The sequence below is a fragment of the Oryctolagus cuniculus genome, chromosome 7 (assembly GCF_964237555.1).
Source record: "Oryctolagus cuniculus chromosome 7, mOryCun1.1, whole genome shotgun sequence".
Lineage (NCBI taxonomy): Eukaryota > Metazoa > Chordata > Mammalia > Lagomorpha > Leporidae > Oryctolagus > Oryctolagus cuniculus.
Window position 1 is genome coordinate 37,752,313 of NC_091438.1, and position 20,243 is coordinate 37,772,555.

Consider the following 20,243-nt stretch of genomic DNA (forward strand, 5'->3'; position numbering starts at 1 on the left):
GTACACATAGGTGGCTCCATCTTACGGATGAGGAAACTAAGGCTCAATTAAGTAAAAATGCTTGTAAGATCCCAGCGGTAATAAGTAGAAGAGATGGATTTGAGAACCAGGTTTAAATGGCCTGGTTTCTTAATTTTTCCCATTATACCATCCTACTCCAAACCTATTAGGAAGAATGGGAATCAATCCTCTCGCAAAATGTAAGCCTCGGGTGAGTGACTAGCGACGCTAACAGAAAGGAGGTATGCTCAGATCTATCTATTTATGCCCTGAGATGTCTCCATCTCCTGTAGGAAACCCTTAAAAAAATTGCCCTTATCCAAGATGGCCTCCCAAATAGCCCTTGTTAAAGATGGCGCCTCCGTCTGGCGGCCCTCCTTGATCCCCGCCTGCCGCCCCATTCCCTTTTCCCGGAATCAAAAAAGCTCTGCCAAGCACAGAGATGGCAGCACACGCTAGCCGCCCTTCTCCCGCTCCCGCCCTAAGTGGCCAGGCCTCGAGCGACATTCGCCAGCAGTACCCCTCCGAGCGTGTCCCCACGCTCCCATCCCTCCAGCCCTCAGCAAGATGGAGCGAGCGGAAGTGGAGCGGCTCAGGGGCTGTAAGTGGGCGGGGCGGGTCGAGAGAGACACTTCCGCCCCTCACCAACATGGCCCAGGGCCGGCAGTGCGCATGAGCAGCTGTCTATGGAGAGACTCGGGTCGGGAGAGGGAGAACACGGTCGGGGGGAAATCGGCGGCTGAGACGGCCTGGGCCGGTGAGTGCAGGGCCACACGGCAGTGTGGAGACTGGATGGGTCGGCAAGGCGGGGCCGCTTTGATTTAGTTTCCGTTTTTCAGGATGGGAAACTCTTGGGGGAGGAAGCCTTTGTTTTGGGGGAGGGGACCGTGCCTGGTTCTTTTATTTGCTATCCCGCTTTGTGGGCCAAACCCGCTCCCCGCCCTCCTGCGCTGTCCGGCCGCGGGGCTGCGGCTGCGGGCCCCCGAGCTCCCGGCGCCCCTTCCCTGCCTGCTCTGCGAAGCAGCCGCGGCGCGGGGCGAACGCGGCTGGGCTGGCCGGGTCACGGCGCGGGCTCCGGGGCGCGCGCCTGGCGGGCGCTCAGCTCGGTGAGCGCCTGCTGCTCGGTGGGCCTTCGGGGAGACGCCTTGTTCTCAGGCCTGGTTTCTTTCCAGGCTGCATCCCCCACCCCCACCCCGCTTTGTGTCCAGACTCGGCCAGGGGTCTCGCTGGGCCCTCGTTTGCCTGAGCGTGCACAGCGCAACATCCTATCCCGGTTCCCGTGTCTCCCATCTCCCGAAGGCTCAGGAAATGCTTCCGGATGTCCAGCGCGGGGTTGAAGAAGTAGCGCGACCCCGCTGCGGGGTGTCCTCGGAGACCGCCCTTGGCTGACAGCTGTGGGCGATAGAGGCGCCTCCTACTCCCTGCCTTCTCTTTCATTGCTTCCTCCTGCAGTCGGCGCGACGAGCCTCGGAGGGGCACTTTTCCCACTCAGGTTGGAGGATGGAGACCTGGGTGGTCCCAAAACACCAGGGCTACTTCTCCTGCGGGGCTGGGATCTCCTTGCAACATTACTTCCTTCGGACAGTTTCGCTTTCAGTTCCTTTTTGTTGTTGTTGTTGTTGCCATTTTCCTTGGCCACGGGCTCTCCAGGGCTTCTCCGCTGAGGATATTTCCTGGGATAGAAAAGGCCAGGAGAAACTCACGGATGCAGAATTTACAGAAATCTTGCCCCTTTCGTGTTGGGATTATTTTACTGCTTTGTACCGGCTGTTTCTTTTCGGCATCTGCCCGCTTAGCCCTTTGTTTTTTTCTGTCGTCTGGCTGCATGTCAGGGTCCTAAGGCAGGCACCTCCTAGATGGGTTCCTCCTCCATTGTCTCTTCTTCGGAAGCCTAAGCCTGGGCTTTTTTTTTTTTTTTTCTTTCCCTCCTTAGTGAGGCTCAGTTGATTTGGAGTTGTCATGGCAACGTTTTAGCAACTGTGTTGTTCTACAGGAAGGCTTAATGAATAATAATAAAGAAGGCTTGAAGCTAGTGCACTTGGATGTTAGGTTCTCTAAGGGATGATACCAATCTGGGCACCCCCTGCGCCCAGATAAGAGCCCTTTCAGTAGAGTGGAGCCCAAGGGCCAGGTCTTTGTGGTTAGCATCCGTTTTCCAGTGGTGGTGGGTTCCTGTGTCCCCTCCCTGGATTGAGGCAGCTGGAAGCTGAGAACCTGGAAGAAGCATGACTGTCCATGGCCTTGTGTTTTGGTAATGCTGGTCTCAACATGGCCCTCCCTAATTTCCTTGAAGCTGCTGTTGTGGGAGATCATGATAGCTTTAATAATAATCCTTTGAGAAATGTGTTGTTTCTCAGCCTTCCGGTATAATGACCCCTTCTCCACCAAGAGTCAGGGTGATAATGAAGGGGTGAGGAGCTCGATTTGTAGGGTTGCGTTTTCCAACAGACCGGCCCTCAGCATTGGAATGGGGGAAGCTGGTTGTCCTTTGCAGGTGCAGGTGACTGGGTTCTTTTCCTGGCTGTGTGTTCACGGAGCCTTGATCCCAAGTCTAGGGAGGCTGTTCAGTCCAACACTCACTGCAAACTCCGTGATTTCTACCAGGACTTAGTATTCAGGCCTGTGAATCAGGAGATACGAAGACTCCAAAAAAAGGACCAGTTCCTCGGATGTGCCCCCTCACAGAGAGATGAAGGGGTGAGTAAAGCAGAGGTAGGGTCTGGGGTGAGAGATGGTTGGCCTGGGAGAGCGTCAGACGCTGAGAGCACTGGCTGTGCGGGCAGACAGACCTGGAGTCAGGTCCAGTTCCGTCCCCTACCAGCTGTGTGATCTGGTTTCCCATTTGTAGAATGGAGGTAGTGCCACCTGCCTTATAGTGCTGTTAGTGTTCACTAAGACAGGACATGTTAAATGCTTAGCTTGAAGCCTACATGCATAGTAAGTACTAGTTGTTATTCTCACGTAACCCAGCATCTGTTATGGATGCCAGTGGATTTGGGAGTTCTTTGCCACTGGGCCAGTAGCTTCTCACTCCCTTCTTCCCTTATTCTTTCTTTTGCTCTTTCACCACAAACAGGCAGCAGAAAACAGCTGAAACGGAAGAGGGGACAGTGCAGATTCAGGAAGGTGAGTGTTAAAAATGGAACTGAGAGCCATGATGGCACCTGTCCCTCCACTGGGCCACCTCCCGAGCGCCCTTCCTCCTTCCACGTGTCGTGCAAGTGGAACAGAAGGAGAAAGGCAGTTAACTCAGGGACCTTTCCTTTGCTCTCCTACTTCAGGTGCAGTAGCTACTGGGGAGGACCCAACCAGTGTGGCTATCGCCAGCATCCAGTCAGCTGCCACCTTCCCTGACCCCAACGTCAAGTACGTCTTCCGAACTGAGAATGGGGGCCAGGTAAGGGGAGGAGCCAGGTGGCTGCAGGTGTTACTTGGGATTGGGGTTGAGGGAGGTTTGGAACATGTGTTGGGAAGATGTGGCTTGGAGGATGAGGGGGAAATACGGACTCTTATGGTGGGAGGGCTGATATGAGAGTTGGGGTAGAGCCTGGTGTGAGCCAGGGGTATGCTAAAGCCCTGGGACAGGGAGGGAAGGGAGAGCGGCTGACTGTGTCGAGGGTGTTATTTTGGGGCCTTCCCCATGGAGAAGTTTGCGAAGTGCCCTGGGAGTCCCAGCATTTACTCCTCTCTCTTCTCCCGCCCTCTTCCTCTCGCTTTTAGGTGATGTACAGGGTGATCCAGGTGTCTGAAGGGCAACTGGACGGCCAGACTGAGGGTACCGGCGCCATCAGTGGCTACCCTGCCACTCAGTCCATGACCCAGGTACTGCAGTCTGGGCTGGGCTGGTGACCAGATCTCCGGGCAGTGAGAGGAAGAAGGGAACTGGACTCTGTCCTCTTGCTCTCCTCTCCAGGCCGTGATCCAGGGTGCTTTCACCAGTGATGATACGGTTGACACAGAGGGGACAGCTGCTGAGACGCACTATACTTACTTCCCCAGCACTGCAGTGGGAGATGGGGCAGGAGGTACCACATCGGGGAGTACAGCTGCTGTTGTTACTACCCAGGGCTCAGAGGCACTACTGGGGCAGGCAACCCCTCCTGGCACTGGTGAGATATCGCGTGAGGATGCTGGCTGGAGGGGCTAGGAGAGGCCATGGGACATGGCTGGTGGGCAGTGGGCCTTCACTCTTGACCCTTCCTGATTCCTTAGCCCCGGGCAAGGCAGTGAGTTGGCCCCCCTCCTAGCAGGAGGAAGCCTGTTCTTTTCAGAGGAGGATCCCAGGGTCGTGGCCTCAGGGCATGGTCATGTGGCCAGGTTTGTCCGGACACAGTTTATCCTGCGTCTTCACAGGTCAGTTCTTTGTGATGATGTCACCACAGGAAGTGTTGCAGGGGGGAAGCCAGCGCTCCATCGCCCCTAGGACCCACCCGTATTCCCCGTGAGTGATCCCATTTCTTCTCAATCACCAGGAGTGGTGGTTTTTTTTTTTTTTTTGGAAAGATTTATTTATGTATTGAAAGGAAGAGTGAGAGGGAGCAGAGTGACACAGAGAGGGAGAGAGAGAGATCAACTTTCCATCACTCCCCAAATTCCTGCATCAGCCAGGGCTGAGCCAGGCCAAAGCCAGGAGCCTGGAACTCCATCTGGGTCTTCACCCAAGTACTTGGGTCATGATTTGTTGCCTTCTGATGCCAGGTGCATTAGCAGGACGCTGGATCAGAAGCAGAGTAGCTGGGACTTGAACCTGTACCCTGACAAGGGATGTGAGTGTCCCAAGAGGCAGCTTAACCTGCTGTACCACAACACCCTCCCCATAAGCCATCTTGACACTTGCTGAATCTTGTTTAATGCCTTACCCCAAACTCTAATCTTAGTTTTATTTAAAAAAATTTTTTTAAGATTCACTTATTTATTTGAAAGGCAGAGCGAGAGAGGGAGAGAAAGAATAGATATCTTCCATTTTCTGGTTTATTCCCCAAATAGCCACAATAGCCAGGTCTGGGTCAGACAGGAGCCAGGAACTCCATCTTGGTCTCCCATATGGGTGGTAGTGGCCCACAACATCTTGGGGTGTTTGCCCAAGCACATTAGCATGAAGCTGGATTGGAAGCCAGAGTAGCCTGGCATCAAACCAGCACTCTGATAAGATATGCCAAAGTTGCCAGCGGCAGCTTCACCCGCTGCACCACAGTGCCAGCCCCTCATCTTAGTCCTCGTCCTTACTCCGGCCACCCTGGGTTCTGTTGTCAGGAAGTCAGAGGCCCCCCGGACGACTCGGGATGAGAAACGCAGGGCTCAGCACAACGAAGGTGAGCTGGATCTGAGTGTGAAGCAGGGAGCGGTTGTGTGGGAGTGGGGGCAGCAGGGACATCTGGCGGGCGGGGCTGGGGGAGGGGAGGTTAGGTAGTTTTCACCCTAGGCTGTGGTGAGTTTTCACGGAGTCACTTTGCCCCGCAGTGGAGCGCCGCCGCCGAGACAAGATCAACAATTGGATTGTGCAGCTGTCTAAGATCATCCCAGACTGCTCCATGGAGAGCACCAAGTCTGGCCAGGTCATGGCAAGGCCCTGGTGGTGGGCAGGCCGCCTGAATTCTGTCTCCTGGTATCGTTTCCAGAAATGGTGGAGAGAGGGACACAGCGTGGCAGTGGTCTTCCCTTCCCTCTCTCCGAGGGTCCTGTGCCTCTGGGAGGTGTCACGGTGCCATCCTTAGGGGACAGTGAGGTCCGAAGCGTGAGCATGCTTTTGGACAGGCCAGATGTCTTCAAGGCTAGACCTCATTTGGTCGGCTTTGTCTTGCAGAGTAAAGGTGGAATCCTGTCCAAAGCTTGTGATTACATCCAGGAGCTTCGGCAGAGTAACCACCGGTTGTCTGAGGAGCTGCAGGGGCTCGACCAGCTGCAGCTGGACAACGATGTGCTTCGACAGCAGGTCCGACGCCCCCCGGTCCCCCTCGCAGCCGCAGAGCTGGTTTCAGATTCTTTGTGGCATCATCCGTGGAGAGGGCCTCACCAGGGGACCCTCTGAATGGGTTCGGGGTGGGGGGGGGCTGGCAGTGTTCCCTTTGTTTAATCCGTTCCCCTTACTACCTGTTTCCTGTGTCAGGTGGAAGATCTTAAAAACAAGAACCTGCTGCTGCGGGCTCAGCTGCGGCACCACGGATTGGAAGTCGTCATCAAGAACGACAGCAACTAACCATGGGGATGTGGGGGCTTTGGGCCCGGGAACTGCAGCTAGCCCAGGAGCAACAGGCCAATCCCACGCCCCTTTCCTTCACTGCCCGCTTCCCGGCCTGGGCCTGGGGGGAGTTCAGAAGCCGTGTCTCTGAACTGAGGCCCTGCGCCATGGCAGACCGCAGTGGTGGGAAACACACAGTGTGGACCTGCCCTGACCGCCTTGCCCACCCCCTCGCCATCCAGCTCCCCGGGCCCTTGTGCTCCTCTTGCACAATGCATGTGCTGTCCCCACGCCGGAGACTGGACACATGGAGCCGGGGGGAGGAGGGCCTGCCCTGCGCTTGCCTAGAGTGCCCAGCAGAGGACCTGCTGACCGCGAGCTCTGGTTTGCCACGGGGCTCGGGCGCTTCCATTGGTCCCTTGCCTGGAGCTGAGGTTCAGCTTTGTACCCGGGGGCTCTGAGGAACAGGCTCAAGTAAGAAGTGGGGTTAGGATGCTCAGCAGTGGCTGCTGTCCCACAGAGGAGGCTAGCCAGCAAGCAGTACGGCCTATGCAGAAGTCTCTGGAGCCAGGGAGGACAGCAGGCAAGGCCCACTTAGGGCCTTCCCCTTCGTGGGGTGGTTTTTTTCCTTTTCTTTTTTTTTTTCCCTTTTTTTTTTTTTTTTTAAAGATAAAATTGTTCAGAGCCACAGTTGTCTTTTTCTCCTCCTTTTGTGGGCCCCAGGGCGGAAGGGAGGGCATTCCTGGCTTTTGGACCACGAAGGGCTGGGCCGGGTTTAGGGTGGGATGCTGCTTTTATGCTCATCACCTAGTGCCTCTACCGCTGCCAGACTAATGAGTCGTTTCCTGCCCACGCTGGGGACTCGCTAGGATATCCGGTGGACTGGTGGTAGGCACCACTAACAGGTGCTGCGGGGGCGGAGCGGGAGGCTCTCCCTCCGCTTCCGGTTCCGGTTGGCTCCTGGAGGGAGGGAGAGATGTTACCGGCACCGAGGGGGAGTGCCTTGGCCTTATTCCTGGGATTTGCAATCGCGGCGCGCACCATGGCTGGAGGTACCTGCAGGGTAGACCTGGGACCTCGCCCTGATAAGTGGCTGCGGGCGCGCGTGGAGGCCCCGTGGGTGGAAGTGGGGCAGCGGGGCTGAGGTGCCCCCCCGCCCCGCTCGCCTCAATGGATTGGCCCGCAGCCAGGGGAGGGGGCGCCGCGGCTGCTGTGCCTTGGGAACCCTCTTCCCTGAAGGCGCTCGTGCTCCCTTCCTCAGCACCCACGGTCTCGCTCCCCGAACTCCGATCACTCCTAGCCGCTGGTCGCGCCCGGCTCTTCGATGTGCGATCTCGGGAGGAAGCAGCAGCGGGGACGATCCCGGGGGCGCTCAACATCCCGGGTACAAGATGGAGAAGGGAGGTCCCCGTGTCAGACTAGGACAGCCGGGAAGGGCTCACCGAGGGGTAGGCGCAGCAATCGGGGTCCTGCGTTCCTTTAAGACAGCCCTCAGCCTCCCTAGCGAAGGGCTGGTTGGAGGCGGGTCCTGGCAGCCGAACTGGCCCATCCAGTTTGAGGGGATAGTAGGCAGTGAGGAGGGGGGTGGGCCAGCCTCTTTCTGCCCGCCCCCCCCCCCCTCCCGCGGGGAAGCGGCTCCGGTCAAAGGCTGTTTGGCTGACCCGAGCTAAGCTAAGCGCTGGGCTGCGGCTAGTCCCTTAGATGGGGCGGGGCAGGGTGGTATGGGAACGCTGTAGGTTGTTTTGGGGCCCCCTGGAGATTCGTTCCGCCACTGGGACTCCAGGCCCTGCTTCCGAAGCCCCCAGACTGCGGGCTCGGCATTGTGTCCTCTCCACCCCTGCCAGTGTCCGAGCTGGAAAGCGCCCTGCAGATGGAGCCGGCTGCTTTCCAGGCCAGGTACTCCGCTCAGAAGCCCACGCTGGAGGAGGAGAACCTCGTTTTCTTCTGTCAGATGGGCCGGCGGGGCTCCCAGGCCGCGCAGCTGGCCCGGAAGCTTGGATACACAGGGTATGGGACAGGCCTGCCTTGCTGTGGGGAAGGCCCTGGGGACCGCCTGCTGGGGCTGCCCTTCACCCCCTCCTTGTCTCCACAGGGCACGAAACTACGCTGGGGCCTATAGAGAATGGTTGGAGCAACAGGGTTAGGTTGGAGGTGGCTGCTCTAGCCAGGGCTGGTGAAGGGACTGACCCGCTGAGTTGGGCAGCACATGCAAGCCTGCAATAAAGAACATTTTCTGAAAGCATTGGAGCACTGAATTTGTCAGGTGGACCCGAGACGGTTCTAACGGTGGTCATCTAGTTCTTTGGACCTTGATCAGTGAAGTCCTGAATCATTTATCCTTCCAGCCCTCGCCTACCCCTCACCACCACCCCCCAAATTCTAGAAGTTCCCTGAGAGCGACTACAGTTCTAGAATTGTTTTCTGCCCAGGATGCACATCAGTATCATCTAGTATCTTGACCCAAAAAAAACGAACAAAAGCACAAAACAAAAAACTTGGGCTTTATTCCAGATTGATAACCTAGGGGGTGGAGCTTTGGGGTCATCAGGTGATTTTTTTTTTAAAGATTTTTAAATTTATTTGAAAGGCAGAGAGAGAGAGAGAGAGAGAGAGAGAGAGAGAGAGAATCTTCCATCTATTTAACTCCCCAATTAGCCACAACAGCTGGAGGTGGGCTGATCTGAAACCAGGAGCTTCTTCTCGATCTCCCATGTAGGTGCAGGGGCCCAAGCACTCGGGCCATCCTCTGATGCTTTCCCAGGTGCATTAGCCAGGAGCCAGAGCAGAAGCGGAACAGCTGGGACTCAGTGCCCATATGGGATGCTGGCCTGCAGCTGATTCTAATGTGCAATCAGGAGCCAATGCCACTGCTCTGGACCAAATAGCAGCAAACTGTGGCCCTGATGGGCCACACCACCGCAGCCATCTGTTTATGTGTTGCCTGGCTGCTTTTGTACAAAGATGGCAGAATAATTGCAACAGACTATATTTAAAGCCTTTTTAAAAAAGAAAAGATTTATTTGAAAGGCAGACAGGGAGAGAGATTGGTCTTCCACCCACTGGTTCACTCTGCAAATGGCTGCAATGACCCAGGCTGGGTCAGACCAAAGTCAGGAGCCTGGAACTCCAGCTGGGTCTCCCATGGGGTGCCAGGAGCCAGTGTTGCAAGCAGCAGCAGCTTAACCTGCTGAGCCACAACACTGGCCCCCTAAAATTGTTATTAATTGACTTTGTACAGAAAAAGTTTGCCTACCATTGCTCTAGAGCCCAGGGGTAGGGAATCTTTTTTTATAAGGGCCATTTGGATATTTATAACATCATTTTTGGACCGTACAAAATTATCAACTTAAAGATTAGCCTGCTAGAAGGGCCAGTGTTGTGGCTCAGTAGATTAAGCTGCTGCCTGCAATGCCAGCATCCCCTGTGAGTACCAGTTCTGGTCTAAGTTGCTCTGCTTCTGACCCAGCTCCCTGCTGATGTGCCTGGGAGGGCAGCTGAAGATGGCCCAGATACTTGGGCCCCTGCTCCCATGTGGGAGGCCTGGCTGGAGGACCTGGCCCAGTCGCAGCCGTTGTGGCCATTTATGTGAGTGAACCAGCCGATAGAATATCAGTCTCGTTCCCTGCCCTGCAACTCTGCCTTTCAGATAAATTACTTTTTCAAATAGTCTGTTATAGATTTGTTGACTTTAAATACTGAATTCCAAGTTCTGCTTGTGGTTGCCTCAGCGGGATCAGACCAGATGATTTTGTGGGACCTTATGCAGCCCGCAGGCCAGACGTCCTCCACCCCTGCAAGACCTTCAGTTCCTCAGTCCCAATCTCACTTTCCTTCACGGCGTCGCTGAGTTGAGGAAATGAAATGTCATTGGATGAGGGAGTGGAGAGTACCCTTCATCCCTCCCAAGTACCCCGTAGAGATCACGGTGTGAGCAGTCCTTCCTGGGCCACCTGAACACCTTCCTGCTTTTCTCAATACTGGTCTCTGATCCCTTGGTGGGTTTAACAAATAATAGTTGTTTGACAATAATAAAATAGGGGCCGGCACTGTGGCATAGCGAGTAAAACTGCCGCCTGCAAGTGCTGGTATCGCATATGGGCACCGGTTCGAGCCCTGGCTTCTCCACTTCCAATCCAGCTCTCTGCTATGGCCTGGGAAAGCCCAAGTCCTTGGGGCTCTGCACCTGTGTGGGAGACCCAGAAGAAGCTCTTGGCTCCTGGCTTCAGATCAGCCCAGCTCCAGCCATTGCAATCATTTGGGGAGTGAACCAGTGGATGGAAGACCTCCTCGTCCCCCGCCTCTGCTCCTGCCCCTGTAACTCTGCCTTTCAAATAAATAAATATTTTTTTAAAAAATGAAATATACTTATTGAAATAAAACTCAGCATTATACAGCAGGTATATAACTTCTCTCTAGCATGGTGCATAGTTTCATGCCTACCCTTTATGACCTTTTAAATATTTTATTTAAAATATTTATTTTGGGGCCGGCGCTGTGGCACAGTGAGTTAAAGCCCTGACCTGAAGCGCTGGAGTCCTATATAGGTGCCAGTTCTAGTCCTGGCTGCTCCTCTTCTGATCTGGCTCTCTGCTGTGGCCTGAGAAAGCAGTAGAAGATGGCCCAAGTCCTTGGGCCCCTGTACCCACATGGGAGAGTGGGAAGAAGCTCCTGGCTCCTGGCTCCAGATTGGCGCAGCTTCGGCCATTGTGGCCATTTGGGGAATGAACCCAGAGGATGGAAGACCTCTCTCTGTCTCTACCTCTCTCTGTAACTCTGTCTTTCAAATAAATAAAATAAATCTAAAAAAATGTCTATTTTGTTTTATTGGAAAGGCAGAAAGGGAAAAGAGAGATCACTTTTTTTTGATACTATTTTTTAAGATTTATTTATTTGGAAGTCAGAGTTACACAGAGAGAGAAGGAGAGGCAAAGAGAAAGACAGAGGTCTTCCATCCACTGGTTCACTCCCCAGCTGGCCGCAACGGCCAGATCTGAAGCCAGAAGCCAGGATCTTCCTCCAGGTCTCCCATGCGGGTGCAGGGGCCCAAGGTCTTGGACCATCCTCCACTGCTTTCCTAGGCGATAGTAGAGAGCTGGATCAGAAGTGGAGCAGCCAGGACTTGAAGCAGTGCCCATAAGGGACACCGGCACTGCAGGCGGCAGCTTTATCAGCTACACCACAGTGCTGTTCCCCCGCCCCCCACTGAGTTTTAAGTATGCCCGCTTGTAACTCCTAGTCTAGAGGAGTTCTGGAACATTGAAATCCCCAGGATTTCTCTGCTCCTTTGCAGTCAGTTTGCACTGCTACTCCCTTTCCAGGCAACCACTTTCTGTCTTCTTTCACCATAAATTAGTTTCCTGGCCCCCTTGCTGGCCTGCCACCCCTTCCATACATTTAGCTTTACAGCTGATGCAGATGATTAGAGAAAATCCTGGAAGTACACTGACCTGGCCCACGACATGACCATGCCCTCTGGTTTGACCATTGTTAAGCACATTCCTCTTTCTCCCTCATTAACTTGTTTGGTTCATAACCCTGACAGGCTGTTCCAACCCATTACCTTGCTTTTGAAAGTTCCTTTTTCCTCATAGCTGACTTTCAGCAGGTGAGGCTCAAATCCTAGGGCTTCCCAGCTGTATCCACTTTCCTTGCTACTCTCTGCCTGCCTTTTCGTGCTGAGTTAGACGCCCCTTTCATACTCCTCTGTTCCTGGTTAGTGTTTACCACATACTGGTGTCATCATATCTGTTATGCTACATTTTTGTTGTTCATTTGTCTCTCAGCTGATGGACAGCGCTGCAAAGGCTGGAACTGGCTTTTGTTTTGTTTTTGTTTTTGTCCTCCAGTGCTTGGAATGTGAGTTCTCAGTAGGTAATTGTCAAGCCTCGCTAGTCTTCTGACCTTCAGAATCTTCTAGTTTCAGCCTTTCCAAGGCATCACTGCCTGCCCAATCTTAAACTACCATTTTAATCTTATCAGTAAGAGTAGATAATTTACAGTAGGTCCTTGTTGCCTAGTGACCAGGCTCCTGGCTCAGACTGCCCCTCTGACCAATCTCCATCTAGATCTGGCCTCACCTTGGTGTTCCAAACGTACCCTCCCATGCCCGCTCCCAGCAGGCTGGGTTCCTGTCTGACCCTGGCCTTTACCCACCGTTTTCCCTGTTTGGGAAGCTTCCAGTCCTTTGTACCATTCCGAATTTCACAAGAATTAGAAGAATGTATTTGGCAGAGATTTGCTGTTCTCATCAAGAGGGCTTTCAAACTCAAGGAGAAGGAGAAAAATACCAGATAAAAATTATGTAACTGAATTCCATGAAAGACGCAAGGCACAGAACTGTGGGTAAAGTGCACAGCTGTGCTGTGCATACTGTACTTACACAATTGTTCTGTGTAATGCACTCTGCATTAACACTTGCTTCTTCTTCAGATGGAGTGTGTTAAGAGGTGGGGCTGTTTTTTATGGTTGTATGGCCCATGTTGAACCCAGAACCACTTGTTAAGGAGGTACTTGGTAGATGTTGACTATTTATTGAGGTGTTTAGTAATCCCCAGGGGAAAAATATGAGAAAGTTGGAAATAACACTCATGAATGGTAGCATGTTATTGTAGAGAGCACAAAGGTTATGAGAGTTCTGAGTTGCATTCCACTGCAAGTTAATTTTAATGCAAGAGAGTTATAAGATTTATCTTGAGTTGTTGTGAGAGATTAATTTCTATTAGTATCTGTTATATAGAATGTCTGGATTCAGGCTCTTACCTAGGAGTATAAATATAAGTACAAGAAAGTAAATACTAGAGACAGCACAGATATTCAAATTTGATGGAGGTCTGGCACTGTGGCATCCCGTATGGGCGCCAGTTTGAGTCCCGGTTGCTTCACTTCTGATCCAGCTCTCTGCTATGGCCTGGGAAAGCAGTAAAAGATGGCCAAGGCCTTGGGCCCCTACACCCATTTGGGAGATCTGGAAGAAGTTCCTGGCTCCTGGCTTCAGATTTGCACATCTCTGGCCACTGTGGCCAGTTGGGAAGTAAACCAGCGGATGGAAGACCTCTCTTTCTCTCTCTCTCTCTCTCTCTCTCTGCCTCTCCTTCTTTCCGTGTAACTCTGACTTTCAAATAAATAAGTAAATCTTTAAAAAAAAAAAAAAGAAATTTGATGGAAGGAAACTTGTGACTGGCAGTGAAAAATATGTAGTAATAAAAAGTATATTTAATAAAGTCAGATGTCATAAGTTTTTAGCTTGATAAATTTCTACAAAGTGAACATACTCATTTAAACAGACACTGTAATGATCTGAATGATTTAAAATATGTGAAGACTTTCTTTATGGCCATTTTTTGTATATGTTGAGGAAGAGACATCTTTCATCTGCTGGTTCATTCGCTAAGTGCCCACAACAGCCAGGGCTGGGTCAACATGAAGCCAGGATCCAGGAACTCAATCTGGGTCTTCTGCATGGGTGGCAGGGACCTTACTACTTGAGCCTCCCAGAATTAGTATTAGCAGGAAGCTGGAATGGAAAGCGGAGGCGGGACTTGAAGTTAGGCACTCTGATGTGTGATGCAGGCATCCCAAGTGTGGCTTAACTGTTGTGTCAAATGCCTACCTCTATGTCCCTCTTTAATAATGCTTCTTATCTTAAAATCTATTTTGCTGCGGCCGGCGCCGTGGCTCAATAGGCTAATCCTCCACCTTGCGGCGCCGGCACACCGGGTTCTAGTCCCGGTCGGGGTGCCGGATTCTGTCCCGGTTGCCCCTCTTCCAGGCCAGCTCTCTGCTATGGCCAGGGAGTGCAGTGGAGGATGGCCCAGGTGCTTGGGCCCTGCACCCCATGGGAGACCAGGAAAAGCACCTGGATCCTGGCTCCTGCCATCGGATCAGCGCGGTGCGCCGGCTGCAGCGGCGGCCATTGGAGGGTGAACCAACGGCAAAGGAAGACCTTTCTCTCTGTCTCTCTCTCTCTCACTGTCCACTCTGCCTGTCAAAAAAAAAAAAAATCTATTTTGCTGCTACTAGTACAGTTATACCAGCTATATATATACAGCTATATATAGGTATACAGCTATATACCGGTTATACCAGCTTCATATTCACTTGTGTTTCCATGGGGAATAGTAGGCCATACCTTTTAGAATTCATATTAACTAAGACCAAACACAGACACAAGAAGTAGACTATGGGAAAGCAGATTAAAAAAAAAAAAAGATTTATTTATTTGATTCAAAAGGTAGAGTTACCGAGAGAGAGGGAGAGATCTTCCATCCACTGGTTCATCCCCCAAATGGATGCAATGGTCAGGGCTGTGTCAGCCAATACCAGGAGTCAGAACCTTCTTCCGGGTCTCCCATGTGGGTGCAGAGATCCAGGGACTTGGTCCATCTTCCGCTGCTAGGAAAGCAGATTTTTTTAAAAAGATGTATTAATTTATTTGAAAGGCAGAGTTACAGAGAGGCAGAGGCAGAGGCAGAGAGAGGTCTTCTGTTCACTGGTTCACTCACCAAATGGCCACGATGGCTGGAGCTGGGCTGAGTTGAAGCCAGGAGCCAGGAGCTTCTTCCTGGTTTCCCACGTGGCTGCAGGGGGTACAAGCACTTGGGCCATCTTCTACTGCTTTCCCAGGCCATGGCAGAGAGCTGGATGGGAAGTGGAGCAGCTGTGACTTGAACCGGCGCCCACATAGGATGCTAGCACTGCAGGTGGTGGCCTTACCTGCTACGTCATAGCGCTGGCTCTGCAGATTTTTAAAGTTCAAGGAAAACAGTTCATGGCCAGAGACTCTAAAGAGAACATGAAGCAAGAGAATGGGAAGTCCTCAGAAATAAGACCTGATGATATTTCCCAGCGAGAAATCCTTCCAGCTGACTCATTCTACTGGCATTTCCATTCCTGTCATATTCCTCAACATATCAAGTCCTCCAATTAATTGACATTTTCTTTTTTTAATTATTATTATTAGACAGGCAGAGTTAGACAGTGAGAGAGACAGAGAGAAAGGTCTTCCTTTCGTTGGTTCACCCCACAAACGGCCGCCACAGCCGGCGTGCTGTGCCGATCTGAAGCCAGGAGCCAGGTGCTTCTCCCTGGTCTCCCATGGGGTGCAGGGCCCAAGCACTTGGGCCATCCTCCACTGCACTCCCGGGCCACAGCAGAGAGCTGGACTGGAAGAGGAGCAACTGGGACTAGAACCTGGTGCCCATATGGATGCTGGCGCTGCAGGCAGAGGATCAACCAAGTGAGCCACGGCACCAGCCCCAACATTTTCAAATTTCCACAATTTATTATTTTCTTCATGTCTTTATTTTCCTCCTAATCCAATTTAGATTCTAGGTATGGTTCATTATCATCATTCCTTTGTAAAACTAGGAATGTACTTATCAAGAAAGTTCTATACCTATATGAAGAAGATGTTAACAGTGCACTGAAAAGACCTTAACAGGAGACTTGCACAAATGAAAAGGTTTAAATGGTTCTTGGATAGGAAGACTCAGCTTCAAAAGTATGTCAGCTTAATGAGAAACAAGCACGGCCCAAAAAGTTTGAAAAGGGGCATCAGTGAGGGGAGCAAGTCCAACAAACTATTAAAAATATCATAAGTTATTAGTAATGAATGATACAATGTAAGTGGAGGGAGAAATGGGCTCCTTACCCTATATGTTTACAAAGATAAATTTTAGATGGATCAAAGATTTAAAGTGAAAATGAAAACTACAAAGAAGAATGTTTTCATTACCTTAAAGCATTAAAAACTTCTAATTATGAGTTCAAATTTAGAAGCCATAAAAGAAAAGGATGAGTACAAAATAAACAAGCGAAAACCTTCTGCATCTCTCACACACACACACACACACACACACACGAAAGTCGAAAAGCAAGCAGTAAATGTGGGAGAAAATTTAACTTTGATCCTACATGAAGGGATAGTTCCTTGAATATATAAAGAGCACAAATAAATGAATAAGAAAAATATAAGTATCTCAATTAAAAAAGGGGGAGAGGGCTAACAGGCACAGCTAGTTAAGCTATGGCCTGCAGTGCCAGCATCCCACATGGGCACCAGTTCAAGTCCTGGCTGCTCCACTTGATATCCAACTCCTTGCCAATGTGCCTAGGAAAGCAGCAGAAGATGGCCAAAGGGCTTGGTCCCTGAACCCACTTTGGAGACCCAGAAGAAACTCCTGGATCCTGGCTTCAGACTGACCCAGATCAGGCTGTTGTGACCATCTGAGTTGTGAACCAGTGGGTGGAAGATCCCTCTTTTACTGCCTCTCTGTGTCACTCTGCCTTTCAAATAACCATGTAAATATTTTAAAATGAGCAAAGCATATGAAGAGACAGTTCAGAGGATATGAAGGTTCTTACACCATGGAGAGGCTCAGCAGACTCATAAGAGATGCAAATTAAAAGTATCAATTTACCTTTATCATATTGGCAACAATTCAAACATTCGATAAAAGTTTGGCAAGACTGCAGGAAAACAGGCATGCTAAGAAATTATGCAAATATCAATTGATGCAATCCCTATGGAAGACAATTATCAACGTTAATAAAAATAGTACCTTGGGGCCAGTGCTGTGGTGTAGCAGGTTAAAGTTGCCGCCTGCAGTACCAGCATCCCGTAGGGATGCCGGTTCAAGACCCGGCTGCTCCACTTCTGATCCAGCTCTCTGCTGTGGCCTGGGAAAGTGGTAGAAGATTGCCCAAGTCCTTGGGCCCCTGAACCCATGTGGGAGACCTGGAAGAAACTCCTGGCTCCTGGCTTTGGATCAGTGCAGCTCCAGCCATTGCAGCCAATTGGGAAGTGAAACAGTGAATGGAAGACTTCTCTCTCTGCTTGTCTTTCTCTGTGTAACTCTGACTTATAAATAAATAAATAAATAAATAAATCTTTAAAAAAATAATACCTGAATATACACTCGACTCAGTCTTCACAATTTTGGAGATTTACCCGACAGGTGCGCTGCATCTATGTAGAATGGTCTGTGCATATGTTACACGATTTAATGATTTATGCATGTGTTTATTCATTATGATGTTATTTAGCCACAGACTGGAAGTAACTCAAGTGTTCATAGATTCTGACTAAATAAACATTATAAGTATACAAAAGGATGTTATGAATGAGGAAGCTCTTGGTGTACTCATAAAAGGTCTCTAAGATATACTGTTAGGTGAGAAGATTGTACTATGCTACCTTTTGTGCAAAAAGAAAAGTAAGGTAACATGGATGTATACTTACAATTGCTCAGGTTAGCAAAAGAAGCTCTGTAAAGAAAACAGAGACTTAGAAAAAAGTCATTCCCTTGCAAACCTATTTAGCATCCTTGTTGTTCCCTTTTTCACTTGCTTAGGCAAACTCTGGCTATGATCAAACCCAACTGATGGGGCCGGCACTGTGGCATAGCTGGTAAAGCCACTTCCTGCAGTGCTGGCATCCCATATGGGCGCCAGTTCGAGTCCTGGCCGCTCCACTTCTGATCCAGCTCTCTGCTATGGCCTGGGAAAGCAGTAGAAGATGGCCCAAGTCCTTGCCCCCCTGCACCTGTGTGGGAAATCTGGAACAGGCTCCTGGCTCCTAGGTCTTGCAACGGCTGTCTGGAGAGTAAACCAGGGGATGGAAGACCTCTCTCTCTCTGCCTCTCCTTCTCTCTGTGTAACTCTTTCAAAGACATAAATAAATCTTAAAAAAATGTACTTTGGTTAAAAAACAACTACATGGGGCTGGCGCATGTGCTGGCAGCTGCCTGCAGTGCTGGCATTCCAATATAGGTGCTGGTTGAAGTCCAGAGTGCTTCACTTCTGATCCAGCTCCCTGCTAATGTGCCTTTGGAAAGCAGTGCAAGATGGCCCAAGTTCTTGGGTCCTTGCACCCACATGGGAGACCCAGAAGAAGCTCCTGGCTCCTTGCTTCAGATTGGCTTGGCTCTGGTCATTGTGGCCATTTGGAGAGTGAACCAGCAGATGGAAGACTCTCTCTGACTCTCCCTCTCCCCCTCCCCCCCGTAACTGCCTTTCAAATATATAAATAAATCTTAAAAAAAAAAAAGTGCACAAGCATGGCATATGGGAGAATGGTTTAATTGCAGTTCAAGTAAAAATAAAAAGCTATGTGTTTTTGTTTGTTGCAAATTGGATATAACAAATTCAATAGTGTAATATGGCTACTATATTTAGGAATGCATTTTTATTTTATTTTAAAGATATATCCACCTATTTGAGAGGCAGAGTTACAGAGAGAGGAGAGACAGAGATCTTCCATTAGCTGGTTCACTCCCCAAATGGCTGCATTGACTGCAACTAGGCCAGGCCAAAGCCAGGAGCATCTTCCAGGTCTTCTACATGGGTGACTGGGGCGAAGTACTCAGGCCATCCTCCACTGCTTTCCCAGGCTCATTAACAGGGAGCTGGATAGGAAGCGGAGCAGCTGGGACTCAGATTGCTGCCCATGTGGGATGCTGGCACTGCAGGCTTTGGCTTAACCCGCTGCACCACAGTGCCAGCCCCTGGAAATGCATGTTTAGACAGTAAGTAAAAATGATGAAGATAGCTTTCATTTCAATGCTTAAAATGTGGTAGGCGCTGTACTTTGCTTTTACATTATTACATATAATTTAATCTTTACTTTGCTATAAGGTAAGTGATATAACTGTCATCACAAGTACCTTCTGGATGCAAAAAGTTTCAGAGAGATGTGAACCGGCCAATGACAGAAAGATAGAGGTTAGGGAATTGCGTCTGACTTGAGAACTATCTATCTCCTGGGGAGATGTCTTCTCCAGTGCCTGGTTCCATTCTTGGTATAGTAACAAAACAAGGGGTTGTCCAGAGGAGGGAGAGTCCTTCTGGGAGGGTTATGCACCTGTGTCTCATGAAGACAACTGAAAGGATATAAAAATATTTGGCTCAGAGAAAGAAAGGTTTATGAGGCTCGTAAGTGTCTCAAAATAGGGACAGGCATTTGGCGGAGCTTGGGATGTCCACATTGCACGTCAGAGTGCCTCGGTTCAAGTCCTAGCTCTACTCCCAGTCCAATTTCCTGCTAATGCAGACCCTGGGAGGCAGCAGGTGATGGCTCAAGTAGCTGGGTCTCTGCCACCCACACGGGAGACCTGGATTGTGTTCCTGGCTTCTGGCTGCAGCTTAGCTCAACTCTAGCTATTGTGTGCTTTTGCAAAATGAACGAGCAGATGAGCAATCTGTCTGTTTCTTTCTCTTCCTGCCTTTAAGTATATAAATAATTGAAGACAGTGAGGCTGGCATTGTGGCACAGTGGGTTAAGCTGCTACTTGCCACTCTGGCACCCCAAATCGGAGTGCCTGTTTTTAGAGCTGACTTCTTGGCTTCTGATCCAGCTTCCTGCTACTGCATCTGGGAAGGCAGCAGAAGATGGTCTAAGTGCCTCAGCCCCTGCCACCCGCATGGAAGACCTGGTTGGAATTACTGGCTCCTGGCTTCAACTTGAACCAGACCTGGCTGTTAAGGACATTTGTGGAGCGAACCAGCAGGTGGAATATCTCTGTCTCTTTATCCCCCTTTTCCTCTTGTTCTGCCTTTAAATAAATTAATAAATAAATCTAAACAAAAACAAAAAATGGAAGAAATTGCTCTCAATGGCCAAGAATTCTTAGACATTTTGTGTTAACTTCAGAGAGGAATGGTTGGAAGTTCTTAGAGGCAGGGTCTAATTGGTTGAGAGGATGTTTTAACAATTAAGATTTGGATATAGGGGCCAGCACTGTGGCGTAACAGGTACAGCCGCCACCTCCAGTGCTGGCATCCCATATGTGCCAGTTCCAGTCTGGGCAGCTCAACTTCTGATCTAGCTCTCTGTTGTGGCCTGTGAAAGCAGTAGAAGATGGCCCAAGTGCTTGGGCCCCTGCACCCATGTGGGAGGCCTGGAAGAAGCTCCTGGCTCCTGATTTCCCATTGGCTCAGCTCCGGCTGTTGAGGCTATCTGGGGAAGTGAACCAGTAGATGGAAGACTTCTCTCTCTCTCTCTCTGCCTCTGCCTCTTTCTGCAACTCTACCTCTCAAATAAATAGATAAATAAATAAACAGTTGGACA

At 50.5% G+C, this 20,243-nt stretch overlaps 2 protein-coding genes and 1 long non-coding RNA gene across 11 annotated transcripts; 2 read left to right on the plus strand and 1 right to left on the minus strand.

Annotated features, from left to right (window-relative positions):
• The first annotated feature begins 611 nt into the window (after window positions 1-611).
• USF1 (upstream transcription factor 1) lies at window positions 612-6,868 on the plus strand. Of its 7 annotated transcripts, none has more exons than XM_070076662.1 (12): window positions 636-757; window positions 1,300-1,492; window positions 2,605-2,697; window positions 3,077-3,126; window positions 3,282-3,397; window positions 3,721-3,822; window positions 3,914-4,109; window positions 4,354-4,441; window positions 5,254-5,312; window positions 5,461-5,555; window positions 5,804-5,932; window positions 6,107-6,868. In XM_070076662.1, the coding sequence occupies exons 3-12, from the start codon at window positions 2,690-2,692 to the stop codon at window positions 6,194-6,196; spliced, it is 933 nt and encodes a 310-aa protein (XP_069932763.1). In that variant the 5' UTR covers window positions 636-757; window positions 1,300-1,492; window positions 2,605-2,689; the 3' UTR covers window positions 6,197-6,868.
• Window positions 6,869-6,932: 64 nt separating this feature from the next.
• On the plus strand, window positions 6,933-8,417 carry TSTD1 (thiosulfate sulfurtransferase like domain containing 1). Of its 3 annotated transcripts, none has more exons than XM_051858463.2 (4): window positions 6,933-7,066; window positions 7,440-7,626; window positions 8,023-8,185; window positions 8,271-8,417. In XM_051858463.2, the coding sequence occupies exons 2-4, from the start codon at window positions 7,503-7,505 to the stop codon at window positions 8,320-8,322; spliced, it is 339 nt and encodes a 112-aa protein (XP_051714423.1). In that variant the 5' UTR covers window positions 6,933-7,066; window positions 7,440-7,502; the 3' UTR covers window positions 8,323-8,417. The 3 variants fall into 3 exon arrangements, with proteins under 3 accessions (XP_051714423.1, XP_051714422.1, XP_008262427.1); XM_051858462.2 differs by lacking the exon at window positions 6,933-7,066 and adding an exon at window positions 7,096-7,230; XM_008264205.4 differs by lacking the exon at window positions 6,933-7,066 and adding an exon at window positions 7,106-7,230 and having other exon boundaries at window positions 7,440-7,562.
• A 5,947-nt stretch (window positions 8,418-14,364) lies between these two features.
• On the minus strand, window positions 14,365-16,855 carry LOC108177656 (uncharacterized). Its single transcript, XR_011390339.1, has 4 exons — window positions 16,738-16,855; window positions 14,891-14,958; window positions 14,680-14,814; window positions 14,365-14,569 (listed from the first exon to the last, which is right to left on the minus strand). It is a non-coding gene; the product is annotated as an uncharacterized lncRNA (long non-coding RNA).
• Between the last annotated feature and the right edge of the window lie 3,388 nt (window positions 16,856-20,243).

Excerpts from the sequence above, each read along its gene's own strand:
- USF1 (XM_008263975.4), top strand. Across the intron at positions 3,127-3,281 it reads GACAGTGCAGATTCAGGAAG|GTGCAGTAGCTACTGGGGAG; the intron begins GTGAGTGTTAAA and ends CTCCTACTTCAG. Across the intron at positions 5,556-5,803 it reads AGAGCACCAAGTCTGGCCAG|AGTAAAGGTGGAATCCTGTC; the intron begins GTCATGGCAAGG and ends TTTGTCTTGCAG.
- TSTD1 (XM_008264205.4), top strand. The coding sequence starts at position 7,155 with ATGTTACCGGCACCGAGGGGGAGTGCCTTGGCCTTATTCCTGGGATTT. Across the intron at positions 7,563-8,022 it reads GGGGGCGCTCAACATCCCGG|TGTCCGAGCTGGAAAGCGCC; the intron begins GTACAAGATGGA and ends CACCCCTGCCAG. Across the intron at positions 8,186-8,270 it reads CGGAAGCTTGGATACACAGG|GGCACGAAACTACGCTGGGG; the intron begins GTATGGGACAGG and ends TTGTCTCCACAG.